The 17,931-nt window shown below is 64.0% G+C and overlaps 3 protein-coding genes across 4 annotated transcripts; 1 reads left to right on the top strand and 2 right to left on the bottom strand.

Annotated features, from left to right (window-relative positions):
• Positions 1-287: 287 nt before the first annotated feature.
• On the bottom strand, positions 288-1,167 carry LOC117245560 (collagen alpha-1(XV) chain-like). The gene is made up of 2 exons (XM_033520054.1): positions 897-1,167; positions 288-757 (listed from the first exon to the last, which is right to left on the bottom strand). The coding sequence occupies exons 1-2, from the start codon at positions 1,076-1,078 to the stop codon at positions 547-549; spliced, it is 393 nt and encodes a 130-aa protein (XP_033375945.1). The 5' UTR covers positions 1,079-1,167; the 3' UTR covers positions 288-546.
• LOC107215118 (collagen alpha-1(I) chain-like) lies at positions 1,092-6,867 on the bottom strand. Its single transcript, XM_033520010.1, has 21 exons — positions 6,622-6,867; positions 6,267-6,406; positions 5,848-5,916; positions 5,613-5,675; positions 5,464-5,529; positions 5,004-5,219; positions 4,463-4,825; positions 4,145-4,264; positions 4,015-4,068; positions 3,804-3,830; positions 3,436-3,537; positions 3,208-3,252; positions 2,958-3,038; positions 2,813-2,854; positions 2,698-2,725; positions 2,418-2,467; positions 2,199-2,333; positions 2,008-2,070; positions 1,814-1,882; positions 1,562-1,630; positions 1,092-1,403 (listed from the first exon to the last, which is right to left on the bottom strand). The coding sequence occupies exons 1-21, from the start codon at positions 6,833-6,835 to the stop codon at positions 1,092-1,094; spliced, it is 2,328 nt and encodes a 775-aa protein (XP_033375901.1). The 5' UTR covers positions 6,836-6,867.
• A 2,211-nt stretch (positions 6,868-9,078) lies between these two features.
• IGFBP4 (insulin like growth factor binding protein 4) lies at positions 9,079-17,834 on the top strand. Of its 2 annotated transcripts, none has more exons than XM_015651154.1 (4): positions 9,079-9,485; positions 15,186-15,340; positions 15,448-15,582; positions 15,821-17,834. In XM_015651154.1, exons 1-4 carry the CDS (start codon positions 9,104-9,106, stop codon positions 15,947-15,949), a joined length of 801 nt encoding a protein of 266 aa, XP_015506640.1. In that variant the 5' UTR covers positions 9,079-9,103; the 3' UTR covers positions 15,950-17,834. The 2 variants fall into 2 exon arrangements, with proteins under 2 accessions (XP_015506640.1, XP_015506641.1); XM_015651155.3 differs by lacking the exon at positions 9,079-9,485 and adding an exon at positions 13,912-14,763.
• Positions 17,835-17,931: the final 97 nt, after the last annotated feature.

Raw genomic sequence — 17,931 nt, forward strand, 5'->3', positions numbered from 1 at the left:
TGGCCAGACCTTGGACACCCACTGGGCTACACTGGGAAGGCCTCGGAAGCCCATGGGAATACACTCAGCAAGATCTGGCAGCCCACTGGGATATACTGGAACACTGTGTTCTGGGATCAAAACACAGACATGGGGACCGATGCCAGGGTGTCCCCTCCCAGTTATTGCAAATGCCAAGGGGTCTGGAGCCCGTTCCCAGCCCCTTGAGTCTCTGTTCCCATTCCCAGGTGTATCCCCTCAGCCCTTTGCTGCAGCTGGCCATGTCCCCCCAAGAACAAAGCATGATGTCATAAAAAAACAACATTTCTTTATCTTTATTTCTGCGTGGTGACACTGATGGCTCCAGTGGGGGTGGGAGGCTGCAGGCACAGCCTAGCATTGCCCCATGGCACAGGGATCCTTGGGATGGCACAGCCTGGCTGTGGATCCAATGTCCCCTCAGTGCTCCAGCACAGCTCAGACACCACCCATGCTGTTCCCAGGGACATTCTGCAGCCACACAGGGCTGGAGGAATGCCTGGAGCACATGGTTGGGTGTCACAGTTGTCACCACATGTGCCGGTAAGGAAAAGCCACCTCGATGCAGAGCACGGCCAGCGGTGTGGAGCAGTTGTGCCGGTGCCCAGCCAGCAGCCGGCCCTCCCCCAGAGCAGTGGCCATGCCCTCGGCCGTGCCCGAGCTGCGCCAGCCCTGGCAATCCCAGCGGCGGGCATGGCCACCCCGTGGTGTGGAGCCGTGCCAGGCCAGCCGGCGGGGCCTGTGGGTGGGGACAGGGTGAGAGGGGCTGGGGGCACCCTGGGGCACCGCCGCTTTTTGCTCCTGGGAGGGACCCAGCACAGACCCCCCTCTCTAGCTCCCACACAGGGGCAGCCGTTCAGGACCGTGTCCAGACTCACCAGAGCGGATCTGTCAGGATGTCGCGCCCGTTGAAGGAGTAGATGGGACCCCGCAGGGTGGCACCAGCCTGACCCCCAAAGAGGGAGCCCCAGGACTTGGCCAGCAGCTGCCCCTGTGGGCACGAGCCGTGGTGCTGAGCCAGGGGAATGCCCTTGTCCCCACCATGTGTGGGCAATAACATCCTCTGGGTTCTGTCAGCTCCCCAAAAGCCCTGAGCATGGCCCAGGTGCAGCAGCCCCAGAGCAGGTCTGGGTGGGGGTCCCCCACCCACTGAGGCTTTGCCACCCTGGGGACAGGGACGGGGTACCTGCCTTCAGGTTAACGATGGGGAGGGTCCTGTCTGTCCTCTTGACGATGGACACCAGCTGCTGGCTGGGGGCTGACAGGAAGGCCCGGAAGGTGCCGTAGAGCCCGGCCTCCTGTGACTGCCGGTAGCACTGCAGGTCAGCGCCCCGGATCCCGCTCATGTCACCGGACAGGGGCACGTTGAGGGCAGCCAGGCGGAGCTGGGGATGGCAGGGAAGAATTGAGGTCTCTGCTCCCCCTTTCCCAGAGGGTGCAAGTCCCTGGCAGTGCTGGCCAGGATTGGGGGTCCCCTGGACACCTCTCCCCTCTTTGCCATGACTGGCCACTCATCCCCACCCCGGGGCCAGGCATTCCTTACAGATGGGATCCGTGGGGCGATGGTGGTTGGCAGAATCTGGGGCAGCCCTTGTTCCTCCTCCTTCTGGATCTGCAAAAACACAGCTCAGGTCAATCTGGGGACACCCATCCGTCCCCATGAGTGGGGGGCACCCACCCCTGACCAACATGACCCCAGGCTCTGCTCATGCCAAGCTGGCTCTGCCCTGCTGACATCCAGCCCATTCCTATGGCACATCCCTCCCAGCATGGCCAGGCCCTCAGCAGGGCTCACCAGTGAGTCTGTTGGGGACTGCATGGGTGACAGCGTGTTGGGGCCTCTTGGCTGCACCCTCTTTGCCTCCTGGAGGAGAGGTGGAAGAAGAGGGAGAGAACAGTCCTGTGTGGTCTGTCCCATCCATCATGCAGAGGAGGGTTCTGTCCTCTTACGGGGACATGAGTGGACCCTGCAGTTCCTACACCCCTCACCTGGTACTGTGGGGTGGAGGCAGAAGGGTCATCACCAGCCAAGAAGGACTTTGGATCCTCCAGCTGCTCAACGACACGAGTAGAGGGAAAGGTTAGAGAGAATCCTCTCCTTCCTGGGGATCTGCTGTCCTAGTGCCAAATCCAGCTCTGGATCCTGCCCCCCCAGCCCTGCGAGGGACCCCACACGGTACCAGGAGGCGGCTCCAGCCAGTGGGGGTCCGGAGGAAGGCGTTGCTCCCTTCCCGCACATAGACCAGGCTCCCCTCGGGCACAGCACTGCTCGCCTTCACCATCAGCTCCTTGGACTTGAAAACCCACGTCTGGCGCTGGGGGAGTGCAGAGGGTGAGGGTCCTGCTGTGTGGTACAGGGCAGCTGGGGGGGTTTGCCCGGGGCCACAGCCTGGACTCACCCGGAGATCAGCATGGGAGTCCGATGGCTCTGTCTGAGGGACACCAGCATCTGGAGAGCCCAGAGATGGTGGGGGGTCACAAGGTGTCCCAGCATCGGTCCTGGGTGCTCCCATGGGAACTGGTCCCACAGGGATGCGGTGGGAGTGGGTGGGAGAGCCAGCAGTGGTGCCAGGGACCCGTGCTGCCACGGTCCCGGCGCCCAAGGAGGGGAGGTAAGACTTCAGGAAAGGTGTCCCCAAGGTGGCTGGAGCCCCCAAAACACCTGGGAAACGCCCTTACCTGATGGCCAGCTACGGTCTGTAGATGCCTGTGAGGGGAAATGGAGCCTGTGTCTGCTGCTGGGCACAGGGAGAGGGACGGGGACACTCTTGGGGACAGTGAGGCCGTGGCTTACCGGCTGCTTGCAGGGTGGCTGGGCATGCACAGGGTGCACCCTCTGGAACCAAAGACAGGCAGGTTTGGGGGGGGCCTGGTGCTGTGCACACTCACACATGTGTGTGCTCTGGCACAGGCATGTGCACACCAGTGCTGGGACTTACGTTGAAGTAGAGGAGACCTGGTGGGCCAGGGGGGCCGGGGGGCCCAGGAGGGCCAGGGTTCCCGGGGGGACCTCGAAGACCCTGCAGTAGAGCAGTGTGGAGATTGGACTGGGCTATTTTGGTGCTGCCTTTTAGGGGGGCAGCTATGACACCCAGCTGATGTCTCCCATGTTTCCCACTCCTATCTCCTCCCAGGGCTGAATGTCCCTGGCTGGGGCACCACAGACACCGGCCAGGGAGTGACTCTCACATGGGGGATGATCGCTCCATAGATCTCTGGTTCCTCTTTGCCATCCTGCAAAGGGAGAGGGAGAAGACTGAGGCTGAACTCCATCCTCCCTCTCTCCATTCTCCATTCTCCCCTTCCCCTTCATCCACCCCATCTGGGACGATGGGTCCTGTGGTGTTGCTGATGGGGTGAACCATGTCCCCAAGGCAGGGCTGAGGTCCCCAGGCACCCCTTCCCCTGGCCACTCACCGTCTGGTACCTGTTGATGGACCCCCAGGAGCCGGGCTGGCTGCCAGTGCTGGGGAAGGGGAGGTGGCCTGGTTTGCACCTGTGATCCCCATAGCAGCACCCCTGGGTGAGCCACAGAGAGAGGCAGGATTAGAGCCTGTGCTGTGTCTGGGTGCTGGGGTGTGCTGGGGATGTTTATGGGTGGCACAGATGACACATGTGCCTCTCCACGTGCTATGGTGTCCCTCATTCCCCACCCTGTGCCCCATGCCCTGGGGGGAGGTGAAGGGGGAGCAAAGGCAGCATGGAGGGCTCAGAGGTGCACACTCAGGTGTGGAGATGGGACCCCCCAGCCAGCTTCCCCCATGCTGCTGCTCATGGCTACAAACCGGCTCTCCAGGGTCACCCTTTTCTCCCTGGAAGGGAAGTGAGAGATCCTGTCAGTGCCCAGCTCTGGGGGTCCCCAGGCCTCCCAATCCCCCCAGGCAGTGCTGTGCCTCACAACCAGGGTACCACCCGCCATGGAGCTGTTTGGGCAGGGTGCCATGGCCAGTGCCCCTGCTCCAGGACCCCTGCCCATGGTGCCACTGCCTGGCTCACCTTGGGGCCCGGCAGCCCGGCCAATCCACGGTGTCCAGTGTGGCGTGAGTCACACTGCAAAGAGAGGATGTGTGGGGTGACACTGCGGTGTTCCTTCCCTAGGACCCACAGCCCAGGACCCCCTACTCACCCTGTAGTCCCCTGGTGGTCCTGGTGGCCCCATGGGACCGGGTATGCCTGGGGATCCCGGCTCTCCGGTCCGGCCAGGGCTCCCTGGCATGCCTGGCAGCCCATACTCGCCCTTATCACCCTGAGGGCAGATGGCACAGGGTGGTGAGTGTGGAGTTGAGCCCCTGTGTTCCCCCACAGTGGCAGGATTGGGGCAGTCCTGGAGCCCCCTGAGGGTTTGGTAATGGGGCTGCTCCCCCAGGGCAGGGCAAGGGGCTGGTGAGCTCAGGTAGCCCACCCCACCGTGGGGCATGGACAGGGTGGGCTGGGACCCCCTTACCTTTGGTCCTGGGAATCCTGGCTCCCCTCGGAGCCCTGGTTTTCCAGGGAGTGATGCAGATCCTGGGGGACCAGGGGGTCCTTCGTGCCCAGGAACCCCAGGGGGACCCTGAGACCCTGGGAGTCCGGGTGCCCCTGGGGGTCCTTCTGGTCCAGCTGAGCCTGGAGACCCTGGAAGTCCTTCAGCCCCAGGGAAACCAGGTGGCCCCACGGCTCCTGGAGGGCCTGGGGGTCCTGGCTTTCCCTCCCGCCCAGGGGCCCCCTGGGGGCCATCATGACCTGGGTAGCCGGGGGGTCCGGGCATGCCGGGCAGCCCAGGGGGACCTGGGGGTCCTGGGTTTCCTGCAGGGCTGGAGACTCCCAGCTGCTTGTCAGGTTGCAGGGGGAGAGGAGAAGGAGCAATGAGCTGCCGTGTACCATCCCCTGCTCCCCCTGCCCTCCCACACATGTCCCAGTCCCCCTCATCCCCGCCAATCCCGCCGGGGACGGACCCTGCGGCCAGCACCGGCATCACCTGCCCTTTTCCCTGCTCCGGTGCTCACCTCGTTCTCTGATCTCTCCAGGAGTGCAGCAGGCGCGGGTGGCCCCCGGCCTCCCCAGGCGCCTGGGGGCCCCGGTGGTCCCGGAGGTCCCGGAGGACCAGGAGGACCCCGGGGACCTTGGTGACCTGGCTGTCCTGGGCTGCCGGACTTCCCTCTCTCCCCTAAGAATCCGGGCTTGCCTCTCTCTCCAGGGAATCCTCGGTCACCTTTCTCTCCCTGTCGGGGAAATTCAAAGCCTGGCTCCACCTTCTGGCACTTTTCTCCACTGGGGCCCACCACGGGCACCTGCTGACCCCCTCCCTGGGGCCACCTGAGCCACTTCTCAACCCAGACCCCAAAGTTAGAGTCCAGATCCTGAGCAAAAAGGGTTTTGCACAGACAGAGGACGAAGAGGATTTCGCGCAGTGTGTCCCTGTGGGTCCCCGCACACCCCTGCCCCTCCCCGGGAGGATCACCGCACCTTTGGGCCGGGAGGGCCGGGAGGACCGGGGCGCACGGGGCAGACACAGCCGGAGGTGTTGTGCACCTGGAGAGGGAGAGAGCGATGAGCCGCGGGACCGGAGCCCCGACTGACGGGTCCGACACGAGTGCCCCGCGCCCACCTCTCACCTGGAGGGCTGGGTCTGTCTCGGGGGCCGACGGGACCCGCCGGGGCAGCCCCTTCGCCGTCGTCTGTGTGGAGGAGAGGACGGTCTGAGTGCGAAATCCCTGATGACCATCCCCATTCTCCACTTCCACCATCCCCGTCCCGGCCTGCCAGCCCGTGTCTTCCAGAGCCCCTTGCCCGGGTGTCCATCCCAGGCTGTGCCCGACACCTCCCCGGGGACCGGGACCCCTCCACCACCTGGATCTGCAGGAACTCCTCTTCCACTGCGCTCCCCTCAAGGATCTCCGGGGCGGCCGTGGGTCGGTGCTGCTGGGACAGACAGGGAATACTCAGTGCAGGGCTCGGGGGGATCTGGGGGGAAGGTGGGACCCTTCCCCAGTCGGGGCTGCCCTCAGCCCGGCGGGGGGGTTCAACGCCAGCGCTGCTGAGGGACTGCCCCATGTGAGGGACCCTGGGAGCTGCCGTGACTTCTTTCCAAGGGGGAAGAGGGAGCTGAGAGTCGCGCTCGAGATTGGAGCGGGGCGCGGTGCCCGGGCTGCTGTGTGCAAGCAGGGCACGGATAAGGGGAAGGACACAGCAAGGAGCCTGGAAGCAGCTGGCGAGTTTCGGGAGGGCTGGAGGAGCCGGAGGGGGGCCACTGCCCAGGGAAAAAGCACCTGGCCTCGTGTGCGCGGCGGGGCATGGCCTGACCCCTTCGCTGTCCCCCTGGAGGCTTGATCCCGGCGTCTAGGGGCTGTTGCCAGAGGAGGTTTGCTCAGCAGCACCTTCCCCACGCGCTCCACGCTGGTGTCTATGTCTGCAGGACCAGAGGAACGCTGGGATGGGAGGTGGTACCAGGCTGGAGGGGTACCAGGCTGGCACAGCACTCCCAGTTCCCAGCACCTGCCATGGCCACAGCAGTGCCACCAGGAGCCCTAGACCCTGGCACCCTCCACATCACCCTCCAAGTGCCCCCTCCATGCTGAGCTGCAGGAATTCGGGGTGCTGGGATCCCCATCCCGCCATGCCTACCTTCCTCCCCATCCAGGGTGGGGGGCGTGGGGCTGGTGCCTGGATCGGGGGTGGTGTCCTCTGAGCCCAGGGAAAACCACTGTGCCGTGGCAGGGTGCAGGCACCCGGCCAGCACCGAGACGATGCAGAGGGTGCGGAGGAGTCTCAGGAGACTGCTGGACCCCATTCCGCTGCCTCGGGGCCCGGCAGCCCAGGATGGAGGTCCTTGGATCATCCCACTCGTTTGGTCCCGCGGCCCCGACACGGCGCCCGCTGTTATCGGCGGCCCCCGACACGCCCCTTGCCCGCCCCGCACCCGCACCCGCACCCCACGGACCGCATCCGGCGGTGCTGGGCACCCACGCAGCCAGGTCACCGCCTGTCCTGCCAGCACAGGGACAGGGGGGCAGTGGGAACCACAGGAAGGGAGCCAGAGCCAGGAGGAGATGCCAGAATGGATGCGAGGGAGGGCTGGGGAGGAGAAGCTGCCTGGAAATGGGGAGTAAATCCAGTGGAGGAGTCGGCTGGCTGAGAACAGAGGGCATTGGCTGCAGGTCCTCCCTGGGGTCTGTCCTGCTGCTGGTGGCTGGAGGCAGGAGGTATTGGAGTCCTGCAGCATCTGTGCAGTCACTGTGTCCCAAAGCACCTTCAAAGGGTCTGGGGTCTCACTGGTTTCATCAGAGCCACCCTCAGCTGTGGGGCTACAGCCTTCTCTGATCCCTGGCCTCTCCTGCTCCTGCTGGTCTGCAACCTCTCCCCAGGGCTGGGGCAGCTCCAGACCCTGCTGGGGTGTGTGGCTAAGGAGCAGCAGCCAGTTTGGGTCCCCACAGCCTTGGGAATCCTGAAGAGGCCCCCATCAAGGACTGAGGACATGGAGCTGTCCCAGGCAAGGACCTGGGCTACACTGAGCACCAAACACCAGCACTGAGCCCCTGCATGGCCTCAGAGCTGTGGTTGAGGTAGGGGCAGCACTACTGTAGGGACACCAGCCCAGCTCCAATCCATTTTACAGGATGGTGCTGGGATAGGGACCTGGAGGAGCAGTGCCTGGGTGGAGGTGAGGGAACACTGTCCCCCCCCGTGTGCCCCACCGGCCGCTGGCGCTGCCTCTGCCCGCAGACACAACAGTCTCCCTGGCGGGCACTCAGTGCTGCCAAGGCCTGATAAGGTGCCACGGCCTGAGCGGGGCTGGGCACCTGTTTGGGTTTGGTCTCTGCTGGGACACTGGGTCAAGGCTGGTGCCTCTGTCCCGAGTCACGGCCACTGTGCAGCAGCGCCAGGCAGGGCAGGGGCTCAGAGCAGTGCTGGGTGACCACACCTTGTGGGGCCTGGGGGGCGCAGGGGACATAGACCCTGTTTGCCCCTGTCCTGTCTGCACTTGCCCAACTCACCTGCACGGGAGAGAGAAGATGGTCTGGAGAGCCCTGGTGGCAATGCCATCAGTGCTGTCACTCGAGCCTCAAAATGCCAGTTTAAGCACTAGATGTACTCATCCATGAGATGAGTTTGGGGCTCTCAGCCCAGGCCCTGCATGACAGGCAGCTCTGCTCCTCTTGTCCCACCCACCACACTGAGTCCCACACCACGGCCCCCCGCCATATCCAAGAGCCCCGTGCTGTGCCCAAGACCCCGCTGCAGTGCCCACGACCCTCTTGCCACACGTAGACAGGTCCCTCCAATTGCCCCAGTCCCGATGTTGACTGAGATGCCCCGGGGCTCGGGGATCACCAGCCCCGGGTGACGCTCGGAGATTGTCCCCCAGGCACAGGGGCTGCTCTCTGCCGTCTCCCGAGCCCTCGCCCGGTGCTGCGGGGACTGACGGGGCCGGGGTCCCGGGAGGGAGCCGGGGCTTCCGCCCGCTCCCGCTTTTCCCGAGTAGCCACTAGGTGCCGGCAGCCTTCAACCTATCCCGGGCTGTGCGGGGCGGGGGGCGCGGGGGGCCGCGGCTGCGGGACCGGGGGCAGGTGGGCTCGGGGAGCCGGCCTGGGCCGTCCCGGGCAGACCGGGGCCGAGCCGCACGGGACGCTCCTTTGTCAGCAGCACTTTTCCTCCCGCCGGGACCCCCCACCACCCGGAGCCCGGAGCCCACCCCGGGGGTCCCGGCCGCATTCCCCACACTGCAGCCCCGCACGGTGTGTCCCCCGTTCATCCCCGTTGCTCTCCGGACTGAGCAGGGTGTCGAGGGTGCGGGTGATTCGGGTGGGTGGCTCGGGGCCGGGGGCTCCGGGCCGGCTCTCCGCACTGCCCGGCTCAGGGGCTGCCCCGCCGGCGGCCCCGCTGCTGAAGCCGCCGGTGCCGATGCCGGTGCCGGTGTGGCCGCCGCCGGGGGGAGCGTCGCTGCCCGGTGAGTTCCCGGTGGCGACGGGGGCGGCCCCGCCGGTGGCCCCGGTGGCGGCGGCGGGAGGTGTGGCCAGGGGCCGCATAAAGCCGCATAAAGCCGCCGCCGCCGCCCCGCGCCCGCCGCCAGCCGAGCGCCGCGGAGCGGGGCCGGAGCGGGGCCGCCATGCGCCCGGGGCCGGGGCTGCCGGTGCTGCCGGTGCTGCCGGTGCTGCCGGTGGTGCTGGCGCTGCTGGCGACGGCGGCGCGGCCGGGCAGCGGCGAGGAGGCGATCCAGTGCCCGCCGTGCTCGGAGGAGCGGCTGGCGCGGTGCAAGGCTCCGCAGGGCTGCGCGGAGCTGGTGCGGGAGCCGGGCTGCGGGTGCTGCGCGACCTGCGCTCTGCCCCGCGGCACCGCCTGCGGCGTCTACACCGCTCGCTGCGGTGCGGGGCTGCGCTGCTACCCACCCCGCGGCGAGCCCCGGCCCCTCCGCACCCTCATGCACGGCCAGGGCATCTGCACAGACCTGGCCGACGTCGAGGCCATCCAGGAGAGCCTCCAGCCCCCAGGTGAGGCGGCGGAGGGGCGGCAGAGGGTGGGTGCCCAGGGTGGGTACCCTGGGTGGGTGCCTGGGGGTCCTTGTCCCTCACAGGGGCAGTGGCATAACCCCTGTTGGCACCAACCCACTCCCTGCTCACTTGGCAAGAGCTGTGACTGAAGGATTGGACTCATCAGGGACCTTCCCATACTTAGAGGAAGCTGATAAAAATGATGAGGAGTGACTTTTCCACTGATAGATTGTGGCAGGGCAAGGGGAAGGATTTTAAACTAAGAAGGGAAGATTTAGATTAGATGTTAGGAAGAAATTCCTTCCTGTGAGGGTGGTGAAGCTCTGGCACAGGTTGCCTAGAATATTTCTGTCTGCCCCATCCCTGGAAGTGTTCAAGACAAAGTGGGATGAGGTTTGGAGCAACCTCGTTGGGTGTAAGGTGTCCCTGCCCATGGCAGAAGGGTGGAACTGGGTGGTCTTTGAGATCCCTTCCAGCCCAAACAATTCCATGACTCTAAGAAGCAGGATGGGAACTCAGGGAGCATGTTCCAGGGAGCAGAGACAGGCTGCAGGAGACCTGGTACAAGTGGCTCCCGTTTGTGCCATCCTTACCCACTGTGGGCACAGCAGTGTCACAGCCACTGGCACCACATGTGCTGGAGAGGCAAACCTTCACCTGCCGTGCCCTGGCTGCAACGTGGACAGCCCAGTGTCCCACGAGCACCTGCAGCCCTTGGGGACACATCCCAGCTGCCAGGGAAGCTCCCGTTGCACAGTGACCCCTGGGATGCTGCCAGCAGATCTGGCTGCACTGCCGGGAGGAAACAGGAAAGAGGGCACGGGGCACCTGCTTTCCTCCAGGCTGTGTGGGAGCTGTGCTGTGCTGGACAGGGCAGCGGGGTGCAGGCAGGGCCAGGCTGGAGGAGCTGCTGCCGGTGTGCTCTGTCTGCCTTGCAGGTGGTGATCGTGGCCCCCCTGCCACGCCCCTGCTGCTCGGGCAGGATCTGGGTCTGAGAGCAGAGCTGGCAGTGGGAGCCCACCCCAGAGCTGTGCAAGTCGCACCATGGGAATGAAGCTTCTCCCAGGGAATGAGTGTGGGGACCTGGTCCATTGGTGGTCCCCTTTTCCCATCCTGTGACCAGGACTATGTCCCCTGACGCTGCGGAGTGTCATCCCAGAACAATCTACAAGCTGCTCTAGCCTGACCCTGGGTCCGCACGTGGGGTCACTTGGAGCTCCCTGGGGGGACAGAAGGGACTGGAGCAATGTTTGTCCCTGCCCATCCGGGGGGCTGGATCCCAATTCCACTCCCTCCTTGTATGTCTGATCCATGGCATCTCCTCTGGTGTCCCTGCTGTGATGAGTGCCGTTCGTGGATAGACCCCTCTAGGCACCCCCCTGCAGGGACAGGAGCTGGCTGGGAGCGCTTGGAGCCCCCCTGTCCTGCCTGTCTGTCCTCATCCCACATCCTGCAGGAGCTGTCTGGGCTCCCTGGCCCGGGGCTGCGCCGGGCTGCCAAGCCCTGTTGGTTTTGGCCGTGCCCTGTGTAATGCAACATTTTTTCCCAGAGCCTTTAGGAAACAGACTTGCATTTTTTCCCTTCCTTCCCGCGGTGTTTTGGCTTGGCTGGGGATGGGTGGGTGGCTGTGGGAGCCGGGTCGCCCGCCGGGCACTGTGCTGGCCAGCGGTGTCACAGGCAGCAGGATGGGCAGGAGGAGCCCGTGTGTCCCGGACAGCCCGTCAGGATGTGGGCAGGACACCCACAGAAAATTGGTCGGTGAAGTCCCAGCGGTTCCTCCCCCCGTGGGTCCCTGACCTGCTCCGCAGCCCGGGGACAGTGGGAGTGTGGGGCTGGGGGCTGCGGGACCCCTCGCTCCCACACAACCCTGCCTGGCACAGCCAGGGCACCCTGGCACGGCCTCTGATGTGTCCCTCGGGATCAGCAGAAGGGAATGAAATGCCTGTTCAGGGGCAGGGGCGTACGGAGCAGGTGCCCGCGGCTGTGCCCGCGGTCCCGGGGCCGAGCGGGTGCCGGCGGCTGGGAAGCGGTTAACGCGCAGCTCGTACAGTAAACACTTTGTCTGGGGGCTCTGTCCGGGGGGCTCCGCATTCCAGGGAAGAGGCTGGGATCAGGGGGCTGGGCTTTCTGAACAGTTGGACATGGCTCCCGGCTCCATAGCCAGGAAGAGCCTCTCTGCTCACCCGGGAGCTGTGGCACTCGCGGGATGTGAGGGAGCACTGGCTGCTCGCCTGACTTGAGACCGTCTTCCATGGCAGTGGGCACCTTGTGCTGGACCCTGTCCCTGCCACCCGCTCCCAGCCCCGTCAGCTCAGGACTGGCTTTGGGATCCCACTCCTCGGCCAAAGTCCTGTGCAGGGACCGGCTCCAAAACGTCCCAGTCATGGCTTTCCATCCCAGCTGGAGGTGGTGGTGGCTGAGCCCGTGTGTGGCAGCCAGGAGGAGGTGAGGACATTCTCCCCAACACACACGATGAGTGATTTAGTGTTGGGTAAATGATTATGTCTGGGAAAACCTGACCCATGGGAGCTGCTTTCATCCCGTGTGGTCTCTGTAAACTGGGACAGATCCTGTTTCCTTCCTATGTGCAGTGACTGGGAGGAATGGCAGTGGCTGAGCCATGGCTGGACCGTGCACAGGTAGGGAGGACAGGCTGGGTTCGGCCAGGCAAGGATCAGCCGTGTCCCATCTGTCCCCTGGGGTGGGGCTCATCCACACCTGGGTTTTTCCAGGCTGGGTGCTGCTTCTGGCAATGTTCTGGCACCTCTGGGGAATCACCTGCATCTGCATCCCTCACTCCCTGTCCTGCATCCTGACCTGCCCTCCCTTGGTCCCACACTGGGCACTGAAGTGGGAGGTGCTCAGCCGTGTTTGAGCAGGGCAGCGTGTCCCGGGATGGGGACAGCCCAAACTCCCAGCTGCCACCCCAGGCCAAGGGGCAGCAGGTGCCTGGTGCCTGCGCCCCTGCCACTCCCATCCCCAGCTCCCCATGTTCTGCCAGAGCCAGCACTTGGCAAAAAGAGCCCAGCCCTCCCAGTGCTGGTGCCTGCCAAGTCGGGAGCCCAGAAATGCAAGAGCCAGCACTGCCACGGTCCTGCCAGGACCACCCACAGGTGGCACTGGGGGTGCTGGGCAGGGACATGGAGGGTGCTGGAGCTCACTGCGGCTCGTGCCATGTTGGCCACAGACACGTGGATGTCCTTTCTGGCCTTTGAGGCATCTGAGGTCCTTCTTGCTGGGGCTGGTGGCACAGGGGGCAGCAGGGCTGGGGCTGTGAGGGTCAATGACATTTGTCTGTCCCCATGGAGACACGCACGAGGTCCCAGGGCTTTGCTGGCTGCCCCAGGCTCTGCTCCCACGGGATCCGCGCGGTGGAGCCGGAGCCCTTCACCGCTCCCTCGGACTCAGCGCTGTGAATCACAAGTTCAGCACGTGACCAACCTCATTTGCAGCTCCCGTTAATTGAAGGCGATGCTGAATGACTCGTTTGTGTCCCCTGTCCCCAGGCCGGGCAGGAATCCTCCTCCTCCTCCCGGGACAGGCTGTTTCATGTGTCCGGCGAGGGCAGCACCCCCTCCCATCCCCTTGGCACCCACTTCCATTCCAAAGCGAGCAGAGGGGCTTTCCTTGGCCAAATCGGGACCCTCCCCTACCCTCCATCCCTCCAGGGTGGTGGTGCCCATGCATAGGTGGCAGATTGGATGGCATCAGGGCAGTTTGGGGCCCCACACACATTGCCTTTCCCAAGTCTTTGTGCTGAGGGTGAGTTTTCTGGTCCAGTCGGATTTCCAGGGAGGCGAGAGGCTCCCTGAGCAGCTGTGTGTCACTTAGCAGGGGGACAGTAACCCCAAGGGCAGCAGCGATGCTGGAGCTGCCCTGAGAGCAGGGGACCGAGTGCTGTCAGGAGCCGCCTCGTTGCCCGGAGGCACCGGCGTTTCATGTGACCTTATGAAAATGTTATTGGCATCTGGTTTTATTTAAGCCGGGAGATTTGATGCTCTGGAGGCGGCTGGTGGGCGGAGGAGGGGGTGTTTGGCTGTGCCGGCGATCGGTGAGGGTTTCCCCTGCGGGGGCAGTGCCGGTGCCTCCCGGTCCTGCCTTTCCATGGCGTGGGAGCAGCGCGTGGAGGTGCCGGAATTGTGGCATGGTGGTCCCCACCGGTGCCAAATCTGCCCAGCTCTTCCTCTGTGTGTGTCCCCACAGGGGTACAGAGGAGGGAAAGAGCATCCTTGCCAGAGCCCCCGAGCCCCTGGCAGGGCTCTGCCACCAGCGCCCGCGTTGCGCCACAGCCTCATGGCGCTGGCACCGCTCTGTGCAGGGTCCTGGAGACTTTGGGTTTGTGTTTCAAATTTCAAGGGCATGAGCTATTTCCTGGAAAATATGGACAGATTAAGCAAAAAGTAAATAACACCCACGAGGGAGGGGGCTTTGATTGGGGCTTCACTCTGGACTTTAACCAGACCCCCAGGAGCCGGGCCAGGAGCCCTGCACTGCAAGGGACCGTGGCAAGAGGTGCCAATGGGAGATCAGGAGCGGGATGCCGTGGGGATACAGTGGGCAGGAAACTGCGGCTCCGACCCCTCTGCCCGCCTGTGGGAAGTGCCTGTACCGGGCATCACCCAGCAGCCCCTGTCCTGGCACTGTGAGCCCCTGGGTGTGCCCCCGACAAGTGACCACCCCCGCCTGGTTTGGGAAGGTTTTTCCCTGCTGCCAGCTGCAATATTGATTTGTTTAAGCCCAACCCCATGAATTTCAGCCACTTCCCTGCACAGCCTAGGTGGACTGGGGGAAAAACACTTCTCAGGCTGTGCCTGACGCAGCTCTGAGCACAGGAGGAACCCTGGCTCCTGGGGTGTCCCCCTTCCACAGAGTCTTCACGGGCCCCAAACTAGAGGAACCGGCAACTTTTTAAAAACTAAAGTCACGCCGAGCCCTCGTCTCATGACGCTCTGTCCAGCTGCCAACATCTGGGGCGGCAGCTTGGCTGCGCTCCTGGAGCAGGCGGGGATGCCAAGTGCCGCCTTTTGGGATTGGCCCCTCGGGAGATTAACTTTCTTATTCCAGGAATTTCTTCTTTCATGTCTTGGCGGGGGCCGTGCCCCGCAGCAGAGCTCGGCTCCACTCCCGGCTGTGGCGCCCGGTGCTGCCCCGGGCGTGGCGGGGGCTCAGCACCGCCCCGGTGCCCCCACTGCCACTGCAGCTCCTCAGAGGCAGATTTTGGAGGGCACTGGGGGTGTCCTGGGGCTGGTTGGCTGTGTGTCCCAGGGTCAGCTTCCAGGTCTGTAGCTCCAGTGCTGTGGGTGAGCCCCTGGTGCCCAGTGACACGTGGCTGGCAAGGGCACAGCCAGAGCCAGCACACTGGAGCCACTGCCCAGCACTTGCAGCAGGCATTTGTGACCCTGCAATAACAAACACATGGCAACAAGTTGTTAGTCGTGGCTGATGAGTAGGAAAAGCTCCCAGGAGTCTTTCCCAGTGCTGCAGGGAGCTCAGCCCAGTGCAGTGGCAGGGGCAGGATGGATGCAGGGCTGTGAATGACGCCTGTGGGGACCAGAGATGGTGATGTGCAGCCTGCCAGAATCCACTGCATGCCGTTCCTCGGGGTGCAAGTGGCACTGTGGAGACGGGGGCACCGTGGGGGCTCTGCCACTCCCAGGCCTGCCCTGTGGCACTGAGCTCCCTTGGTCTGTGTCTCTGCAGAGAAGGAGGAGATCGACCACCCCAACAACAGCTTCAGCCCCTGCAGCATCCATGACCGCAAGTGCCTGCAGAAGCAGCAGGCGAAGAGGGTCAACAACGGCAACAAGATGCGCAGCAGTGGGAGCCCTCACCACCGCGAGGACACGCGGGTCATGGTGAGCACGAGGCTGGGGAGGGCAGGGTGGCTGCTCCAGGGTGTTGGGGCTCTGGGCCAGGAGCAGGTGCCAGCCCTGTGACCAGCTCAGCCCCTCCTTTTCCCCAGGCACAGGGCTCGTGCCAGAGTGAGCTGCACCGGGCGCTGGAGAGGCTGGCAGCCTCGCAGACCCGGACACATGAGGACCTGTATGTCATCCCCATCCCCAACTGCGACCGCAACGGCAACTTCCACCCCAAGCAGGTAGGAGGGGCTCTGACCTATCGTGGGGGACAGGGGGGGATTTTTAGAGGCGGGGTGAGGCTGGGAGGGCTCCTGGCTTTGATGGGAATTACCCTTGGGGTGCTGGGAGCCCTTTACAAAAGCCCCAGGGTGGGGTGGGGGTGGTAAAGCCCCAAAGAGAGCTCCTGGTTGCCAGTCAGCCCGTGGGAATGGCCACGGGGACCAGGCTGGGTGTCCTTGACCGAAGCCATCCCCACAGTGTCACCCGGCGCTGGATGGGCAGCGGGGCAAGTGCTGGTGTGTGGACCGCAAGACGGGAGTGAAGCTGCCGGGCTTCCTGGAGCTGAAGGGGGACTTGGACTGTCACCAGCTGGCGGACAGCATGTGAGCTTGACCGCGGCGGCCCCGCGCCGTGCAGGGCCAGGACCCCCGCCGGGGCTGCCTTGGAGAGAAGGAGAGGGGACGTGACTGCTGAGCAGCGCCCTGGTGCCGGGGGACCCCGGGATGCGCCTCGGATGGCAGCGTGCTCTGCGCCACGGGCTGCCCACGGCACCGCCACCTGCGCCATGACCACTATCGGCCACTGCCAGGGGTCCCGGCACCCGCCAGCGGCACCTCCATCCCACACGGACACGGCTTGGAGCATGCTGCTCTGGGGCTGGGGTCGGGCTGTCTGGGTGGAGTGGGTGGGAGGTACCCTTGATGCTGCTGCTGCTGCCCCGTGGTACCCCTGGTTTTCAGCCCGGCCCCGCAGGCAACCTCGGACACCTGGCACCTCGGGGGGTGCAGTGGCAGCATCGCATTTGCAGCTCGGTACCCTCCATGCCAGACCTCTGCAGCAGAAGTGCCTCATCCTGCCCTCCCTGCTGGCGAGAGGCTGCCCAGGCAAGGACTGGGGGATCTGGAGAGACCCCCCTCGCCTGCATCCCACCCCGAGCGTGTGTGTGTGAAGGGCACTGTGGCCTCACAGAGCAATAAGAAACCTTCCCCCTCCCTGCTGCAGCCTCCCAGCCCCACAGCCCGGGACCTCCTCCCCACAGCCCAGCCCCATCCCACTCCCTGTGCAGGGACAAAGCCTCCCATCCATCCTGTCTCCCCCTCCTCCATCCTGGGGTCAGGGGGTCGGGATCCCCAGGGAAGCAGCATTGAGGGGAGGGTGGAGGGGTGAGGGATGCCCAGGAAACACATCCCAGGGGGAAGAGCTTCTTTTGGTTTGAGATTTTTCTTTCTTCCCTAAATTTTTTAGTATTTAAAAAATGTTGTTGGTGGGATCTGTGTGACTGTGTGAGGCCCCGAGGCTGGAATTCTCCATCCCCGGGGACCAGGGCATGATGATGGCTGGTGATGGCTTTGGTGATGGCTCCTGTCTTCTCTTCTTGGCCAATGTGACAAAACTGGGATGGATTCTGGAATGTCTCCGTGATGGGATCTGCAGATTTCACCAGCACAAAGTTCTCAGCTGAGAAATTGTCACTGTTTTTGTACCTGGTTTTTCTTCAAGCTGGGATGGAAATTTTTCACATAAATATGCCATGGAAAGTGTGCCAAAGACAGAGGGGACTTCCCCAATCCCCTCCTGCCCCACCCTCTGGCTCCATGGCCCCAGTGGTAGGTTTTGGTTTTCCATGTGGATTTGTCCTGTCCAAGGCCCCCCGCAATGGGAATGAAGTGTTTCAGTTTTAGTGAAACACCCTCTGCTCTCCTGATCCCCTGCCCTGCCAGATCCCTGCCTTTCCTGGCTGCCCGTGGCCCTGCTCACACACAACATCTAAACCGAGTCAATTTGCCAGGACAGTCCTCGGTGGGGAGGGGGTTCCCTGCTGCTGCCACCCCCCAGAGCCAGCGCACCAAGGAAGGGGTTCCCAGGGCCAGTCCCCTGCAGCAGCCCCGGACACTGCGCAGTGGCAGTGCCAGCCCGGTGGCCTCGGCCACTCGGCCACTCCCCGTGGACACCAGGGCAGCTCCAGCAGGGCCTTTCCTGGTTTGGGGGCTCCTGGCAATGCCGATGCACCAGGGCACGTTCTGTGTCCCGCTCTGAGGGCTCCAGCGTTTCGTAGCGTCTCTCCTGTAGTTTAGGGCTGTATTTACACACCACCATGTACCAGTGTCCCCCACCCCCAGCGCATCCCCTGGTGCCCAGGGGGTCCCTGTCCGTCCCTCCCGGGCCAAGCCCATCCCATCAGATGCCTGTGTAGCACCGACCTTTTACAGTACACATGAGCCTTTGTATCCTCAAAAAAGGTAATTACTGTATTTAATTTCCTGTTATTTGATGTGTTTCTATTGAGTGTGTTTTGTCTTTTATGGCTTTAAATTATGGGAGAGGAGGGAGGCAGAGCAGGAGGAGGGGCTGTGGGATCCCACTGGTGT

The sequence above is a fragment of the Parus major genome, chromosome 27 (assembly GCF_001522545.3).
Source record: "Parus major isolate Abel chromosome 27, Parus_major1.1, whole genome shotgun sequence".
NCBI lineage: Eukaryota > Metazoa > Chordata > Aves > Passeriformes > Paridae > Parus > Parus major.

What these genes read in the sequence shown, in the direction of transcription:
- IGFBP4 (XM_015651154.1), top strand. Translation starts at nt 9,104, where the DNA reads ATGCGCCCGGGGCCGGGGCTGCCGGTGCTGCCGGTGCTGCCGGTGCTG. An exon ending in GGAGAGCCTCCAGCCCCCAG is followed by an intron (nt 9,486 to 15,185) that starts GTGAGGCGGCGG and finishes GTGTCTCTGCAG; the next exon opens with AGAAGGAGGAGATCGACCAC. An exon ending in GCGAGGACACGCGGGTCATG is followed by an intron (nt 15,341 to 15,447) that starts GTGAGCACGAGG and finishes CCTTTTCCCCAG; the next exon opens with GCACAGGGCTCGTGCCAGAG.
- LOC107215118 (XM_033520010.1), bottom strand. Translation starts at nt 6,835, where the DNA reads ATGATCCAAGGACCTCCATCCTGGGCTGCCGGGCCCCGAGGCAGCGGA. An exon ending in CCATCAACAGGTACCAGACG is followed by an intron (nt 3,253 to 3,435) that starts GTGAGTGGCCAG and finishes CTCCCTTTGCAG; the next exon opens with GATGGCAAAGAGGAACCAGA. An exon ending in AGTCCCCAACAGACTCACTG is followed by an intron (nt 1,631 to 1,813) that starts GTGAGCCCTGCT and finishes GTGTTTTTGCAG; the next exon opens with ATCCAGAAGGAGGAGGAACA.
- LOC117245560 (XM_033520054.1), bottom strand. Translation starts at nt 1,078, where the DNA reads ATGTTATTGCCCACACATGGTGGGGACAAGGGCATTCCCCTGGCTCAG. An exon ending in ATCCTGACAGATCCGCTCTG is followed by an intron (nt 758 to 896) that starts GTGAGTCTGGAC and finishes CCCCACCCACAG; the next exon opens with GCCCCGCCGGCTGGCCTGGC.